Source organism: Lepidothrix coronata, unplaced genomic scaffold (assembly GCF_001604755.1).
Source record: "Lepidothrix coronata isolate B3197 unplaced genomic scaffold, Lepidothrix_coronata-1.0 Scaffold277, whole genome shotgun sequence".
Classification (NCBI taxonomy): Eukaryota; Metazoa; Chordata; class Aves; order Passeriformes; family Pipridae; genus Lepidothrix; species Lepidothrix coronata.
In genome coordinates, this window is record NW_016690457.1 from 256,869 (window position 1) to 270,761 (window position 13,893).

Here is a 13,893-nt window from a genome sequence, read left to right on the forward strand (position 1 = left end):
TGGGCCTGTGCGGGGCTGAGGGTTGGACTGGATGATCCTTGTGGGAACCTTCCAGCTTGGCATATTCTGTGATTGCCCAGGGAGGCTCTGCAGCCTCTGCCTGGGGAGGTTCTAAGAACTCATCTGAGGGACCTGAGCTCCCATGAAAGTGAGCCCTAATCTGAGTAGGAGGCTGGACTGGAATCACGGACTGGTTTGGGTTGGAAGGGACCTTAAAGCCCATCTCATTCCAACACCCTGCCATGGGCAGGGACACCTTTCACTAGACCAGGGTGCTCAGAGCTCCATCCAGCCTGGCCTTGTATGTTCCCAGGGATGGGGCAGCCACCACCTGGAGACTGGAGATCCCAGAGCTGTCTCCCAGTGCAGGGTGTGGGACATCCCAGTGAACAGCAGCGCTGAACCTCTCCGGTGCATCTTCCCCAGCACGTGCTGTGGTACAAGGGATGTTTCAGTTCCCACTTCTTCCTGGTAAAAAAAGAAAACAGAACACCAGACAGTGGATTCCCCATCCCAAATTCCATGTGGCTGACACATGACATTGTCAGGCTTGTGCAGGAGGACCAGAGTGAAGCAGCAGGTGACTGATTTGTCAAGGCTGAAAGCAAATTCCAGCTTGACCAAAGCAATAGGAAGTGGGGAGATGATGCTAATTGCACTTAATTGTGACTTAATTGCTTTGAGCCTTAAGGCTGCAGAGTTTTTCATTCTGTTCTTTCCCTCATTTTAAATTTGGCATTTTGCATGTGTGTACATTCTTGGGATAATGGTTTATTTCCTGCCATCAGCAGATGTTTCATGTCAGAAATCTCTGTTGGTTGTTTTTTTTTTTTTAAAGAGAGGACAATTAAAGGTATCTCAGTCAAGAGGTAATTTTTTACACAATGCCTTTTAACCAAAATCAAGGTGAAATGGAGCCACACTTGATAACTTAATTTGGCTTAAAACTCTCCGAGAGGTTATTTAAGAGCACTTGAAATCTCAAGCATGGAAGGTGAAGCTCATGCTGATACTCATAGACATGGGATGTTTCTGATGGAATCACGTCACTGTGTGACCGGAACTGAGTGACCCAGAGTCCCTAGGTCAGAGGATTATTTAATTGCCAGTTATGAATTTGCAGATGATGCAAAGAAATTGGAGAAAAATTGCTACAATTTTTATACATGAGTGCCTAAAGCTGGAGTATTTGGATGCTGTAACCTGCCTGAGGCCCTGTGGCTCCTGGATATCTGTAGCACTTGTAGGATTAGGGGGACAATGTAGTTTTTCTTTGCTGCCTGTAGAATGAAATACCAAAAACCACAAAATAAACCCAAAAAACCCCCATTGGAATTCTTTCCTGGGGGTAAATGGCTCCATCCTAACTCTGAGCTGCACTGAACCTGGATTTAGAACCTGCTGCTCATAGTCTCAGCTAAAAACACCTGAAATATGAACCACAAATTGTTGTTCATTGGGGTTTTTTTGTGTTTTGTAGAAATATCCATAAGAACCTCTCCAAACCTGGACCTTAAAAAAAAAGTGTGTTGATTTTCTCAGCCAACAACACGTATGGTTTCTTCCATCCTTAACAAGCCATCCTTGGATCAAACAAGGATGAGGTTTTTGCTCAAGATTTTAAAGGAAAACAAACAGAAGAAACAGAAGTTAAAGTAGAAATGAAAATTAAATGTTCCCCTGCAGTGCCTGTAACAAACACAGCAGCATATGGCTGCAGAGAGATTTTATTGGAACCTGATCGTGGCATAAACAGAAATAAAACTGGAGAATACCTTATTGTCACACAAAATTCAGAAAATAAACAGAATAAGGGATACAAATGGAGAGAATCTTTAGTATTCTCATTTTAAGTGCTTGAATTTGTTGTTACTATGCAGGAAAAGCAAAAATCATGTTTGGAAAATTATTTCTCTTCTGACAGATTTCTGTTTCAAGCTCTTTTGTGCCTTTCACAATAGATTTCTAATTCAACAGTGGGAATTCATATTGTGAAACTCTGTAATGTTTAAAGGAATATAAAAAGACATTTGCAGGAAGAGAAAGCTGGAAGATGAAGGAAATCTTCTAGAAATATCGGGGATTAGAATAAAAATGCCCAGGGTTAATTTAAATCAGAGAGTTTTACTTATACATGAATTTTTCCATAGTAGTGCAACTTTTATATGTTTTTTCAGGCTTAAGGTTTAGGCAATAAATTGCTGGTACACATTAAGTATCGGCCATAGGATAAATAAAATAAATGGTTTAAAAATTTCAAAGAACCTTAATAATTAATCTTTTAAATACAGGGGATGGGCCAAAATTAGCACAGATTTGGGCTACTTAAAACTGAGTTCCTGCTGATCTTTTATGCCAAAACCACTGGGTTCCACTTTTGTTAGAGAAAGCTGAGAGGGTGGAGGTGGCTCAGGACTACAGGAAGACTTTTGGGGCTTCCAGGGATGTCTCTTCTGCAGATGAGAGCACAAAGGATCATTAGGGATCATTAGCAAAGACCATCTCTTAGAACTCTGGGGTTTGGAGGTCAGAATGATCTTTGTGGAAGATCAAAGAGAGTCTCAGGTGATGAGGAAAGGTGGGAGGGTGACAAGTAGCTCTGTAAAAAGCAGGACAGAGGTGAAAATGGCCAAAGGTTTTTCTTCTTCCAGCTGTGGCAGCCCCTGCTCTGCTCCAAAGGCCACCAGAACTGGTGGATCCAGTCACTGGAACTTGTGGTTGGTTTGAATCAAACCCAACTAATGAATCACAGAATTCCAGAATGGTTTGGATTGGAAGGGACCTTAAAAATCACCTTGTTCCACCCCCTGCTGTGGGCAGGGACACCTTCCACTAGCCCAGGTTGCTCCAAGCTCTGTCCAACCTGGCCTTGGACATTTGCAGGGGTGGGGCAGCCACAGCTTCTTTGGACAACCTGTGCCAGGGCCTCCCCACCCTCACAGGGAAGAATTTCTTTCCAATCTCCTATCTAACCCTGCCCTCTGGCAGTGAGAAGCCATTTCCTCTTGTCCTGTTCCTCCAGGCTGTTGTCAAAAGTTCCTCTCCAGCTCTCCTGGAGCCCCTTCAGATACTGGAAGGAGCTTTGAGGTATCACTCAGCCTTCTCCAGGCTGAATGAAATAGTTTTTACTGCACAGCTTTGGATTCAGCTCATTCTGTGCAGCAGCAGTTTAAATTTGGATCTGTGAATGAGCCCCACAGCACACTCAGTCAAGGTGCCGAAAAGCCTTTGTGTGAGAGCAAAAGTGGGATATGAAACACAGAACCTGAAAATAACTCACTGGAGTGAGGTGTCAGAGATGTCATCACACAGCTCAGGTTGTATTTTCACAGAGTTATTGATAGAAAACTCCAGTCTCGTGGTGAATTGGGACCCTGAAGTTTCATCAAGAGAAAAATGGGAGAAAAGAGATGAAAACTGGAATAGGAGTGGAGAGGACTTGAGCGTGGGCCAACGTGTAATCCATGTGCCTGGTCAAATCCTCCTGATTTCTAGATTAAGTCTGTGCTTAATTCCAAGATCTACTGTAACTATTAGTTGTAAAGAGATGGTGTGGCTGATATTTTGGCATCCACAACCTGAGTGTGTTTTGCCACTGATCTGGTGGGAATGCAGCTGGTTCTGGGTGAGCTGTGCCTCCCACACAGGCAGGGATGGAGGTCTGGGCAGAGAGGGAAGCCTGGAAAATGTTAATCCCAAACATCCCTTGGGACAGTGAAAGGACTCTTACCAACACTGTAGATATTAGTCCATTTGTACATCTAGTTTCTTCCCAAATTCCCTTAATATAACACTTATTTCATTGATGCTGAAGTCATTTAATCAATTAAAGAAGATTGGAGGCTTTGTCTTTTTGCATTTTCATTCCTGTGCTGACACAGTGAGCAGGACCTGCCCTTTCAGACTGTCTAGGCATAAATAATTTATATTAAATGCAAATTTTAATCAACAGAAATGTCAGAAGTTCAGATAGTAAATTCTGCAAACTAGGTGGATCCCCTCAGATTTTTAAGGTTGCTTTGGCAACCGTTTATTTTATTTTTAAGGGAGCAGTTGCAGACATGCCAAGCTTCAAATTAATAAAGACTTTGCAGCAGATTTGATTACTCTAAAATTTATTCCTCTTAGGCAGTATCTTAAAATCTTTTTTCTTGGAAAACACGAGTTCTTACAGCTTTATTTTGGGTCTGCAGGAATTCAGCTGAACCCCAGGTGGACACTGAGTTGGCAGGAGGGGTGTATTTAATGCAAGAAGTGACAGCACTTTTGTTTGGGTTGTTACCTTTGGGCTGGGGTTTTGCAACCATAAAAAATGATCAATAATAACTTATAAATTATAAGTTATGTAAATTAATTTGTATAAAATTAATTTGTATATATTAACAACTCAGCATTAAGTTCTCCTGAACTCCTAAAGTCTGACGGGCTTTCTGGATGTTTGAGAGTAGGCTCTACTTGACGCAGCCCATTTCAGCCCTCTTTAGACTTCCATATTATCTGTTTTTCCATACATAAAGCTCCAGTGGTTGTTGGATAACTATGAGACAGCAGAAGGTGTCAGCCTTCCCAGGAGCTCCCTGTACAACCATTACCTGAGACACTGCCAGGAGCACAAACTGGATCCAGTGAACGCTGCTTCCTTCGGGAAACTCATCCGCTCTGTGTTCATGGGGCTGAGGACCCGGCGCCTGGGAACCAGGTTGGTAGGAATCTACATCGAAATAAGAAAAAAAGCCTTCCTGCAACTTCTCTCAGGTGTTCTAAGAACCTACTGAGCATCGTTTAGCAGGCACAGGTCATTTTGAGATCTACAGATACAACCGGCCATGATCGTGTGGGATAATAACCTTTATTTGAACTGAGGCTTCTTCTCATCCCTTTAGTATCTCATTTTCTGAGAGAACAGCTGGAGCTGTGCCAGGGGGGTTGGGTTGGATCTCAGGCAAAGGTTCTTCCCCCACAGGGTGCTGGGGCACTGCCCAGGCTCCCCAGGGCAGTGGGCACGGCTCCAAGGCTGCCAGAGCTCCAGGAGCCTTTGGACAATGCTCTGAGGGACAGGGTGGGATTGTTGGGGTGTCTGTGCAGGGCCAGGGGTTGATCTTGGTGGGTCCCTTCCAGCTCAGCATATTCTGTGATTCCGTATTGTCTGAAAAAGAGGCGGTAATTCACCCTCACAGTTGTTGCTGCCACCCAAATTCTGGTTCAGTGAAGCCGTTTCTCCCTTTGAGTCCAGTAAAGATCCTTCGTAACAGAATCTTTGATGCAGACAAGCTGTCGAAGTTGTAAATGGTTTATTTCTGAAATCCCCAAAGCATCAGGCTGAATCTTGTGAGAGGATTTTTTTCTTTTAAAACATCAAAGATCCGTGGGATGTTACAACAAAAGCATAGCATGAGAAATACACACACAGATGTGTCCTTCAAGGGAGCATCCAGAGCTTCTGCACAGCTGAGTGTGCATTTTATCCCAGCTTAGAATATAAAAGAATAGGTAATATACTAGAGAAAAAGTGGTTTCTCTGTTTGTGTAAGATTTTATAATAAAAATTCAAGCTTAGATATTTGGGCTTCTAAAGGAGAACAAAACCAGATATGTCCAGGGCATTGCACAGCTGGAATGTGGAGGCAACAGTTGTAGGAAGAGCAGTTTGGATTTCTGTAGATTGGGTCAAGTGCAAGAGCTATGAAATAATTTCCTTAGATGAGAGAAATTCTTTCATTCCATCAAGGATTAAAGAAAAAACAAGCAAGCAAAAAACCCACTTAAAATTGCAAATGAGCAGGTTGGGAAGGAGATAGTGAACCTAAATAAGTATGGAAAGAGCTGTCCACCATTATTTTCTAATTTATTATAATTTTAGATTATAAAGGCATCTTTTATTTAATTTGCAGGCACTTAAAATCACTCAAGACAGGGCTGAACACGTAGTGTCTGTAAAACCCTTTTTTGCACTGACTGAACAATTGAACTGGCCCTTGAAAAGGGAAAATTCCCCCAACAAAAGAAGTTGGGACAAATAGTCCTCTCTTAAATTTCTCTAATTTCACTGGGATTGAAAAATTCCAGTTTGGTGGAAAAACTTCAACTGACACGTCTCTCTAATGTGATGGAATCACATTCTGCTAAGGAGCATCACAACAGCAAAGAAGAAAGAATTTCAACCCCCTGTGCTTGCAGAAACCTTCCGGTTTTTCCAAAACCTTCAAAAACGAGCAGCTCCAAGAACAAAACCACATCAAAGCCTGTTGCTGTGAAAGTTGTGGAACCACAGAGACATTTTTCTTATCATAGTTTTCTGTCCAGTCAGGCTTGTTTTATCCAAGCTTAGATAAAGATGGAGGTTTGTTTTTATGGAAAAAACAAATCCTTAAACCCTAATCAAATAGCAAAGTGTCCCCTGTGGGCTCTCTGTCATTCTATTTAATGACACTTTGTATTGTAACTTTTGCCTGCTCTTCCCCAGTTGCCATGGAACAAACCTGGCTGGGTTTAAATGTGGATGTCCCTGAGTTTGGCCACATGTGGGCTTAAATTTTCTAGGGGGTGATGGCATTTATTAGTTCGTGACTTAAGCCACTGAAATTGCTGCCTGAAGCTGGGAATATTGTCAAAACAACCTAAATTGCAGGGCCACTTACAATGTCAATGTTGATACTTCCAGGGGGAACTCCAAATATCACTATTATGGGATCCGCCTAAAGCCAGAGTCTCCGCTGAACCGTCTGCAGGAGGACGCCCAGTACATGGCCATGAGGCAGCAGCCCATCCACCAGAAGCAAAGGTAAGTGCTCCCAGGGCCTTCCCAAAGAGCTCAGTAGTCCAAATCCTGGGAATTGGCTTTGCTTGGGGCAAAGGGGGAGAGTGATGAGCTTGAGTTCAAACCCAAATGTTGCTTGGAGCAGTGGGAGGGTCCAAAACCAATTCCAGTAGATGCCCCATTCCTGGAAATATTCAAGGTGAGGTTGGATGGGGGTTTGAGCAACCTGGTCTAGTTGAAGATTTTCCGGCTCACTAAATGGCCTTTAAAGGACTACATGGCCTTTAAAGGCCTGTTCCAACCCAAACTATTCTGTAATTCCATGGAATGGCATTTATCTCCCTAATCTGTTTGCCAGCACTGTAAGTGCCACCTTTCCCAGCATGCCTGTAGCCAGACTGGTTCAGGATCTCAGCTATGGAGTTCTTGTGCCAAATCAGTGTAAAGGACTTGGGGGTTGTGCTGTGTTTGGGTGCATTTTGGTTTTTGTGCAGAAGTGCAAGTTAAATAGTGCCATGGTTAGTCTTGTGTCTGAGCAATTTTAAAGATAAAATACAACATGGATAGGAATTTGGAATTGCCTTCTGGAAGCATGGACACCTCTGGTTGTTGCTGGAGTGAAAAAGGAGCAGAATTTATTTCTTCAGCTCCCAAACAGAAAGTAAATGCAAAAAAATGCAGAAAGTCAACTCCTAAGACAGTCTGCTCTGGAACCCACTCCATTCTGCTTCTCTTTTTTGTTTTTTGGTGTCACCTTGGGCAAACCTCTTAACCCCTGCAATTCTGTCTTGGGGAGACTTTTCAAAAGTTGCTGCTCATTTTCCCCTTCCCCTTGAGTCAGAGATAGAGATGCTCAGCCCTTGACACATGTTGTCCTTGAGTGTCACCTGATGAACACACAGATCTGTACAGCTGTGTTGTAAATAACATGTACATGTTTGCTGGTGCCTGCGTGAATTTAGGTACAGAGCAGCCCAGAAGATGGATGGGATGGCAGAGAGTGGGTCCAACAGCAACCCCCACACCACACCGGAGCAGTCAGTGGCTGCTCAGAGTCAACACCATCAGCAGTTCATAGGTGAGGACACTCCTTTAATGATTAATTACTCACATCTAGGATTTTTTTCTTGTCCAGGAAAACCCAATTGTATCCTAATAAATCTACAGTATTATATATTTCATATATAGTATGTATTCTAATAAGCTTTTGTAATGTCACACTTGCAAAGTTTATTTGCTGACTCCTGTCCCCCCAGAAGGGTTTTTTCCTTCAGCCAACAGGTCTTTTGGTTCCCTCTTAGTGTGTTTTTAATCCATCTGGTTTTATCCAAATTGCATGGAAGAGTGGAGGTTCTGCCAAGCCTTGCCAGAGGGAGAAAAGCAATTCTCTCCCTTGCAGAGGCTACAGCGCATATCCAACTGGAGATGATCCATGCAGACCTTCTCCTTGTGGGACACACTCTCTGGCCCTGCTGGTCCTGGATCTACGTGTCTCCATTGCCTCCAGCTGAGACAGCAAATCCCAGCCAGCTCTGTGAGCTCCTGACACCTCTGCTGCCCAATTATATTTCCCATTGTACTCTGAAAATACCAGAGAGATGGTTTTCAGGCTTCAGAGAAAAATCTAATGCAAGTGTGGCAGATGAGGACAATGTTCTCTTGTTTCTTTTATTACACACAGAAAGAAAGCATTTTCCTTTCCACACCGAATAAATGGGCTGCAATTGTTTGCTTTTTTCCCAGTATAACAGCGTAAATCAGGGAAAAAATCGATTATCAGTCTCATTTTTTCTGTTTCATCCCAACTGGATCATGAAAAAGCCACCAGTGATAGCAGCACCTGTATTCCAAGTGTGCCTAACCCTCAGCATCTTTCCCAATGTTTTTTTTCCCTAGATGTGACCCATGTCTTTCCTGAGTTCCCAGCCCCTGATCTAGGGAATGTCCTCTTACAAGAAGTTTTCACCTTGAACGACGTGAAAACTCTGCAGATTCTTTACAGGCGACACTGTGAGGTGATTAGTTGGGATATTAATTTGGTGATTATCTGATTTATTAATCAATGCGGGACATAATTCATGTGCTCACTCATATTCCGCTCTTAAGAAAAGCTGGAATATATAGGGAATGCTTGATTTGTGAGGAATTACAACTCAGATATTGTGCTTTGTTATTTTTTTCACCGTGTGACCTGTTTTATGTTACATTGATTATCAAAACAATGCCATTTCCGTTATTTTTCTTGTAAATTATTTACTGTAAATGGCAGCACATGAAGTGTGCGCTGACACTGTGTTGACACGGGGCTGACAGAGCTGCTAACGAGCTGTGTTCTTTGTTGTCAGGCGACTTTGGATGTTGTAATGAACCTCCAGTTTCATTACATCGAGAAGCTCTGGCAATCCTTCTGGAGTCCGAAGGCACCACCTAGTGATGGTCCCACTGCTCTGCCTTCTAGGTACTCCCTGGCCTTCCACTGGTTCTCAGTGATCCATTTCTTGGTGATTTTTTTTCTTTTAAAGATGAATGAAGTGTTTTTCAGCTCCCTTAGGCTTTTTGAGTGCTTTGGAGAACTTGAAACTTTGGGCAATGCTCTCGGGCACAGGGTGGGATTGTTGGGGTGTCCTGTGCAGGAGCTGGACTCGATGATACTGATGGTCCCTTCCAACTCAGCATATTCTGTGATTCTATAGAAGTGTTTAATATAATGGAAACACAGAGTTCAGACCTCTGAGGAAAGTGTCTGCTCTGATTATAGAATTATGTAATCATTAAGGTTGGAAAAGCCCTCTAAAATCATCAAATCCAACCATCAACCCAGCACTGCCATAGTCACCACTAACCATGTCCCCAAGTGCCACATCCATATGCCTTTTGATGATGACTCCACCACTGCCCTGGGCAGCCTGTTCCAAAGCCTAAGCACCCTTTCAGTGAAGAAATTTTCCCAATATCCAATCTAAACCTCCCCTGGGGCAACTTGAGGCCATTTCTGTCACAAGTCTGTACAAGTCTGTACTCTTCATTTTTACTGAGGATATAAGGATTTCCCATATGGATGTTTTCTATTCAGAAGAAAAATGGTAAAACTTCGAGTAATAAGCAAAAAACGCACAAAAATCTGTAGAATATGTTCTCATCCAACCACCAAGTCTTCTTCCTTCTGAAAATATTCAGCATTTGAAGGTGTTAAACACCTTGAAAATGTTTGTAATGTCTCTCAATATCAATTAATCTGTGCCTACATTGGCTGCAAATTTGGCTGTTCCCAGTGATACAGCTCAGCAGGTTTAGAGCAGAGGGGAAAGGTGAGAAGGTTTCAGAAATATCTGGGACTGTAAGAAGAACTAGCTGAGCCCTTTCTTGCTGAAATGCCTGTGCTGAAGCACAGTCCCCACGTCCACGTGGACAGGAGTGTGTGAAAGGCAATGAGGCAAAAGAGGGAAGAGGTGAAGGCAGGAGATGTGGATTTGTGGGAAGACTGCCCAGAGCTGTGGCCCCATGGATGGGGAGGTGCTTGCAGAGACAAGACCTGTACAAATAATCAGACATTTCTTTTTGAAAGATACCTGAAGGCTTTTTTGTGCTGCAGATTGGGGTTAGTAATAAAGAAGGGTGAATGCACTGAGTGCAAAGCTGCTACTCACCCAGTGTCCCTCCTCCTCCTGCAGTGAAGAAGAACCCGAAGGGACCCTCCCAAAAGACAAGCTGATCACTCTGTGCAAATATGAGCCCATCCTGAAGTGGATGAGGAGTTGTGACCACATCCTGTACCAGGCCCTGGTGGAGATCCTCATCCCTGACGTGCTCCGACCGGTGCCCAGTGAGTACCCACAGCCCCATCCCAGAGCATGACTGGTGCTGGGGAACTGGGTCTGACAAACATGGAATCATGGAATGTTTGGGTTGGAAGGGACCTTAAAGTTCATCTCATTCCACCCCTGCCATGGGCAGGGACACCTTCCACTAGCCCAGGTTGCTCCAAGCCCCGTCCAACCTGGTCTTGGACACTTTCAGGGATGGGAGATGACTCACTTCCCACAAAGATTTCCCTTGTAAAAACTGATGTAGAGGTGTTTGTTTTGGCTAAAGTGTTATGGCAACAGCAATATTCCTCCTGCAGCTTTGCTCTGTTGTGGTATTTTGTGGCCCCTGGGAATTCCCATGCCTTTTAAATTTGGTGTATTGCACATCACATCTCCTGATTTTGGCTGGGATTCAGGTAAAACAGCATGTTACACACACATGGAAGCACAGCCGATCCTTGGGAGTTGTTTCCTTGGAGATCACATCTTTTTTTATATGGAACCATCCTGGAAAGTAGGGGTCAGCTTTTATTTGGGAGGTTAGTGATGGGATATTAAGGATTTTCTCTCTGATTTGGCTCCCCAGTGAGGTGCATTGTGTCAGTCTCCACAAAACCTCAGCTTAGGCCTAGACTGGGCCTAGTCCTGGAAAGTCGAACAGTACTGGAAAGCTGTGTCCCCCTCAGGGCCGTTGTCAGTCATATGCTGGGACACATAAGTGTCTTTGAAGAGCAGATTTCACCATTTGGAAAGTGCTCAGAAGGACCACAGATAAGAAAAGGATAAGAGAAAATAAAAATAATGAAAAATCATAGAAACCTTGAGGTTGGAAAAGACCTCTAAGATCAGTAAGTCCAATCATCAAAGAATAAGAACAAGAATAAGAATAAAAATAAGAACAAGAATAGGAATAAGAGTTTGAGTAATAACATTAAAGAACAAGAATAATTTGAGTGTGTATCAGAACCCAGCTAATTTCCTTGATGCAAAATCAAGGTCTCAGCTAACCAGACAACAGGCTGTGCTTTCCCCAGCAGTCCTAAGCTACAAAGTGGTCCCCAAAAATGACACAGAACAGCCTTTCTAACTTTGCAGCCTTCTTTGCAGGCACACTGACACAGGCAATCAGGAATTTTGCCAAGAGTTTGGAAGGGTGGCTGATGAATGCCATGAGTGAATTCCCCCCGCAGGTCGTGCAGACCAAGGTGAGCACGGGCGCGAGATGGGCTCAGTGTATGTCTGCATGTTGCAGTTTTCCACAGGGATTGGAAATCCTTGCTGGAGTTGGGCCAGTTTGAGTCAGTTCTCAGGATTAGCACAGTGTAATGATTAATTCTGAACCAAAATCAGCAATGAGTGGGAGGGCAGGTCGGGCAATTCCTTTGTACTAGAAGGTGATGCTACTCTGTCCACAGAGCCATTTCTGCATCTCGAAATTGCAGATGAAGCTTTGTGTGAGAAAATCATAGAATATCCTGAGTTGGAAGGGAACGCCAAGGATCATCCAGTCCAACTCCTGCCCTGCCCAGGACACCCCAACAATCCCACCCTGTCCCTCAGAGCGTTGTCCAAACACTCCTGGAGCTCTGGCAGCCTTGGGGCTGTGCCCACTGCCCTGGGGAGCCTGTTATCCCTGCCCTGGAATGAGTCTGTCCTGGAAAGCACAGGAGGGAATGGCATTGCCGAGTTCCAGTAGGAACCAGTAGGTTCACTAGGAACACAAGGTTCCTACTCCCTTTCTCCTAAAGCCAGCGATTCTTGCAGCCTGTTCCCACCTTGCTGGTTTCTGCTGGAGACAGAATGTGAAAACCTAATAGTTTAAAGAAAACGAATAATAGAATCAGAGAATCATTTAGGTTTGGGTCCTTCCACCTGATTCACCTGTTCTGTGATGAGCACATTTTACCTGGTGGGGCATCATGTTGCCCAGGCAACCAGGGAGACATCATGGGAGAGATGAGAGTCGTTATTCCTTAGAAACAAACCCAAACTAAGCAGCACCTAAAGAGACCCAGCTGGTTCGCAAACCACACAGTGTCCTCAGCATGTTTCACAACCATCTGAGCCAAAGGATTTACTGAGTTATTCTGAGTGCCTGGCACAAGGATTAGGTTGGAAACGACCTTTAAGATCACCAAGTCCAAGCATTAACCCAGTACTGCCAAGTCTGCCATGTCCCCAAGTGGCACATCCAGATGTGTTTTGAAGACAGCCGTGAGTGGTGATCCCACCACTGCCCTGGGCAGCCTGTGGCAGTGCAGGGTGTGCCTGGAGCAGGGTTTGCCCCCCCAGCCCCACATGCTGTGTTGCAGGTGGGGGTGGTCAGTGCCTTTGCCCAGACCCTGCGCAGATACACATCCCTGAACCACCTGGCCCAGGCTGCCCGGGCCGTGCTCCAGAACACCTCCCAGATCAACCAGATGCTCAGCGACCTCAACCGCGTTGACTTCGCCAACGTGCAGGTAACTGTCCCTGGGTCGTGTTCTCTAGGGCTGGGGCTCCACAGCCAGGTTGTGGGTACCACCTGATTTCGACCACCGCCTGATTTCCAGTGCTAAAAACCAACTAAATGAACAAGTTGATGGGTTTTGATGTTACTTTTCCATGTAAGTTTTCCAATCTTGCTGTGAACGGTGGAGGAGGTTCTGAGGAGCTTTTGTAAATAAGAGTCATAGAATCTTATTTATTTGTTTGTAATCTTATTTGTAAATAAGAGTTGTAGAATCATTAAGGTTGGAAAAGATCTCCAAGATCAACAAGTCCAACCTTTGACCGAACCCCACCATGTCCTCAACTCATTTTTTGAACACTTCCAGGGATGGTGACTCCACCACTTCCCTGGGCAGCCTGTTCCCAGGCTTAACTGCTCCTTCAATGAAGAAAGAAGTGCTGCCAACAATAATATAGTTTAATAATAACATTATACTGTGGATAGATCAGAGACAATATTCAGAGCTGGTTTGCAGCCCTTGCCTACTAGAAATGAAGCTGCATTCCTGGGCTGGGATACAACACCATGCAGGTTTGGCATGAGTAACTATCAACCCTTCTTCCCGAGCAGGAACAGGCCTCGTGGGTGTGCCAGTGTGAGGAGGGCATGGTGCAGAAGCTGGAGCAGGATTTCAAGCTCACTCTGCAGCAGCAAAGCTCTCTGGACCAGTGGGCCAGTTGGCTGGATAATGTTGTTACTCAAGTCCTGAAGCACCATGAGGGCAGTCCCAGCTTCCCCAAGGCAGCCAGGCAGTTCCTGTTGAAATGGTCCTTCTATAGGTACAACTCCTTTCTCATTTTGGAGGTATTTCTGCATCGGGCTCAGGGCATGTGAAGAGC

General features: G+C 44.4%; 1 protein-coding gene across 6 annotated transcripts in view; it reads left to right on the forward strand.

The window, feature by feature from the left end:
• Window positions 1-13,893, forward strand: part of RFX2 (regulatory factor X2) — a 64,626-nt gene that overhangs the window by 46,018 nt on the left and 4,715 nt on the right. For all 6 annotated transcript variants that reach the window (XM_017836429.1, XM_017836433.1, XM_017836434.1 and 3 more), the window contains 9 exons: window positions 4,518-4,699; window positions 6,662-6,781; window positions 7,720-7,835; window positions 8,654-8,772; window positions 9,103-9,215; window positions 10,429-10,580; window positions 11,671-11,768; window positions 12,876-13,025; window positions 13,625-13,833. In XM_017836429.1, the coding sequence (XP_017691918.1) occupies window positions 4,518-4,699; window positions 6,662-6,781; window positions 7,720-7,835; window positions 8,654-8,772; window positions 9,103-9,215; window positions 10,429-10,580; window positions 11,671-11,768; window positions 12,876-13,025; window positions 13,625-13,833 (1,259 nt within the window). The remainder of the gene's footprint in view (window positions 1-4,517; window positions 4,700-6,661; window positions 6,782-7,719; window positions 7,836-8,653; window positions 8,773-9,102; window positions 9,216-10,428; window positions 10,581-11,670; window positions 11,769-12,875; window positions 13,026-13,624; window positions 13,834-13,893) is intronic.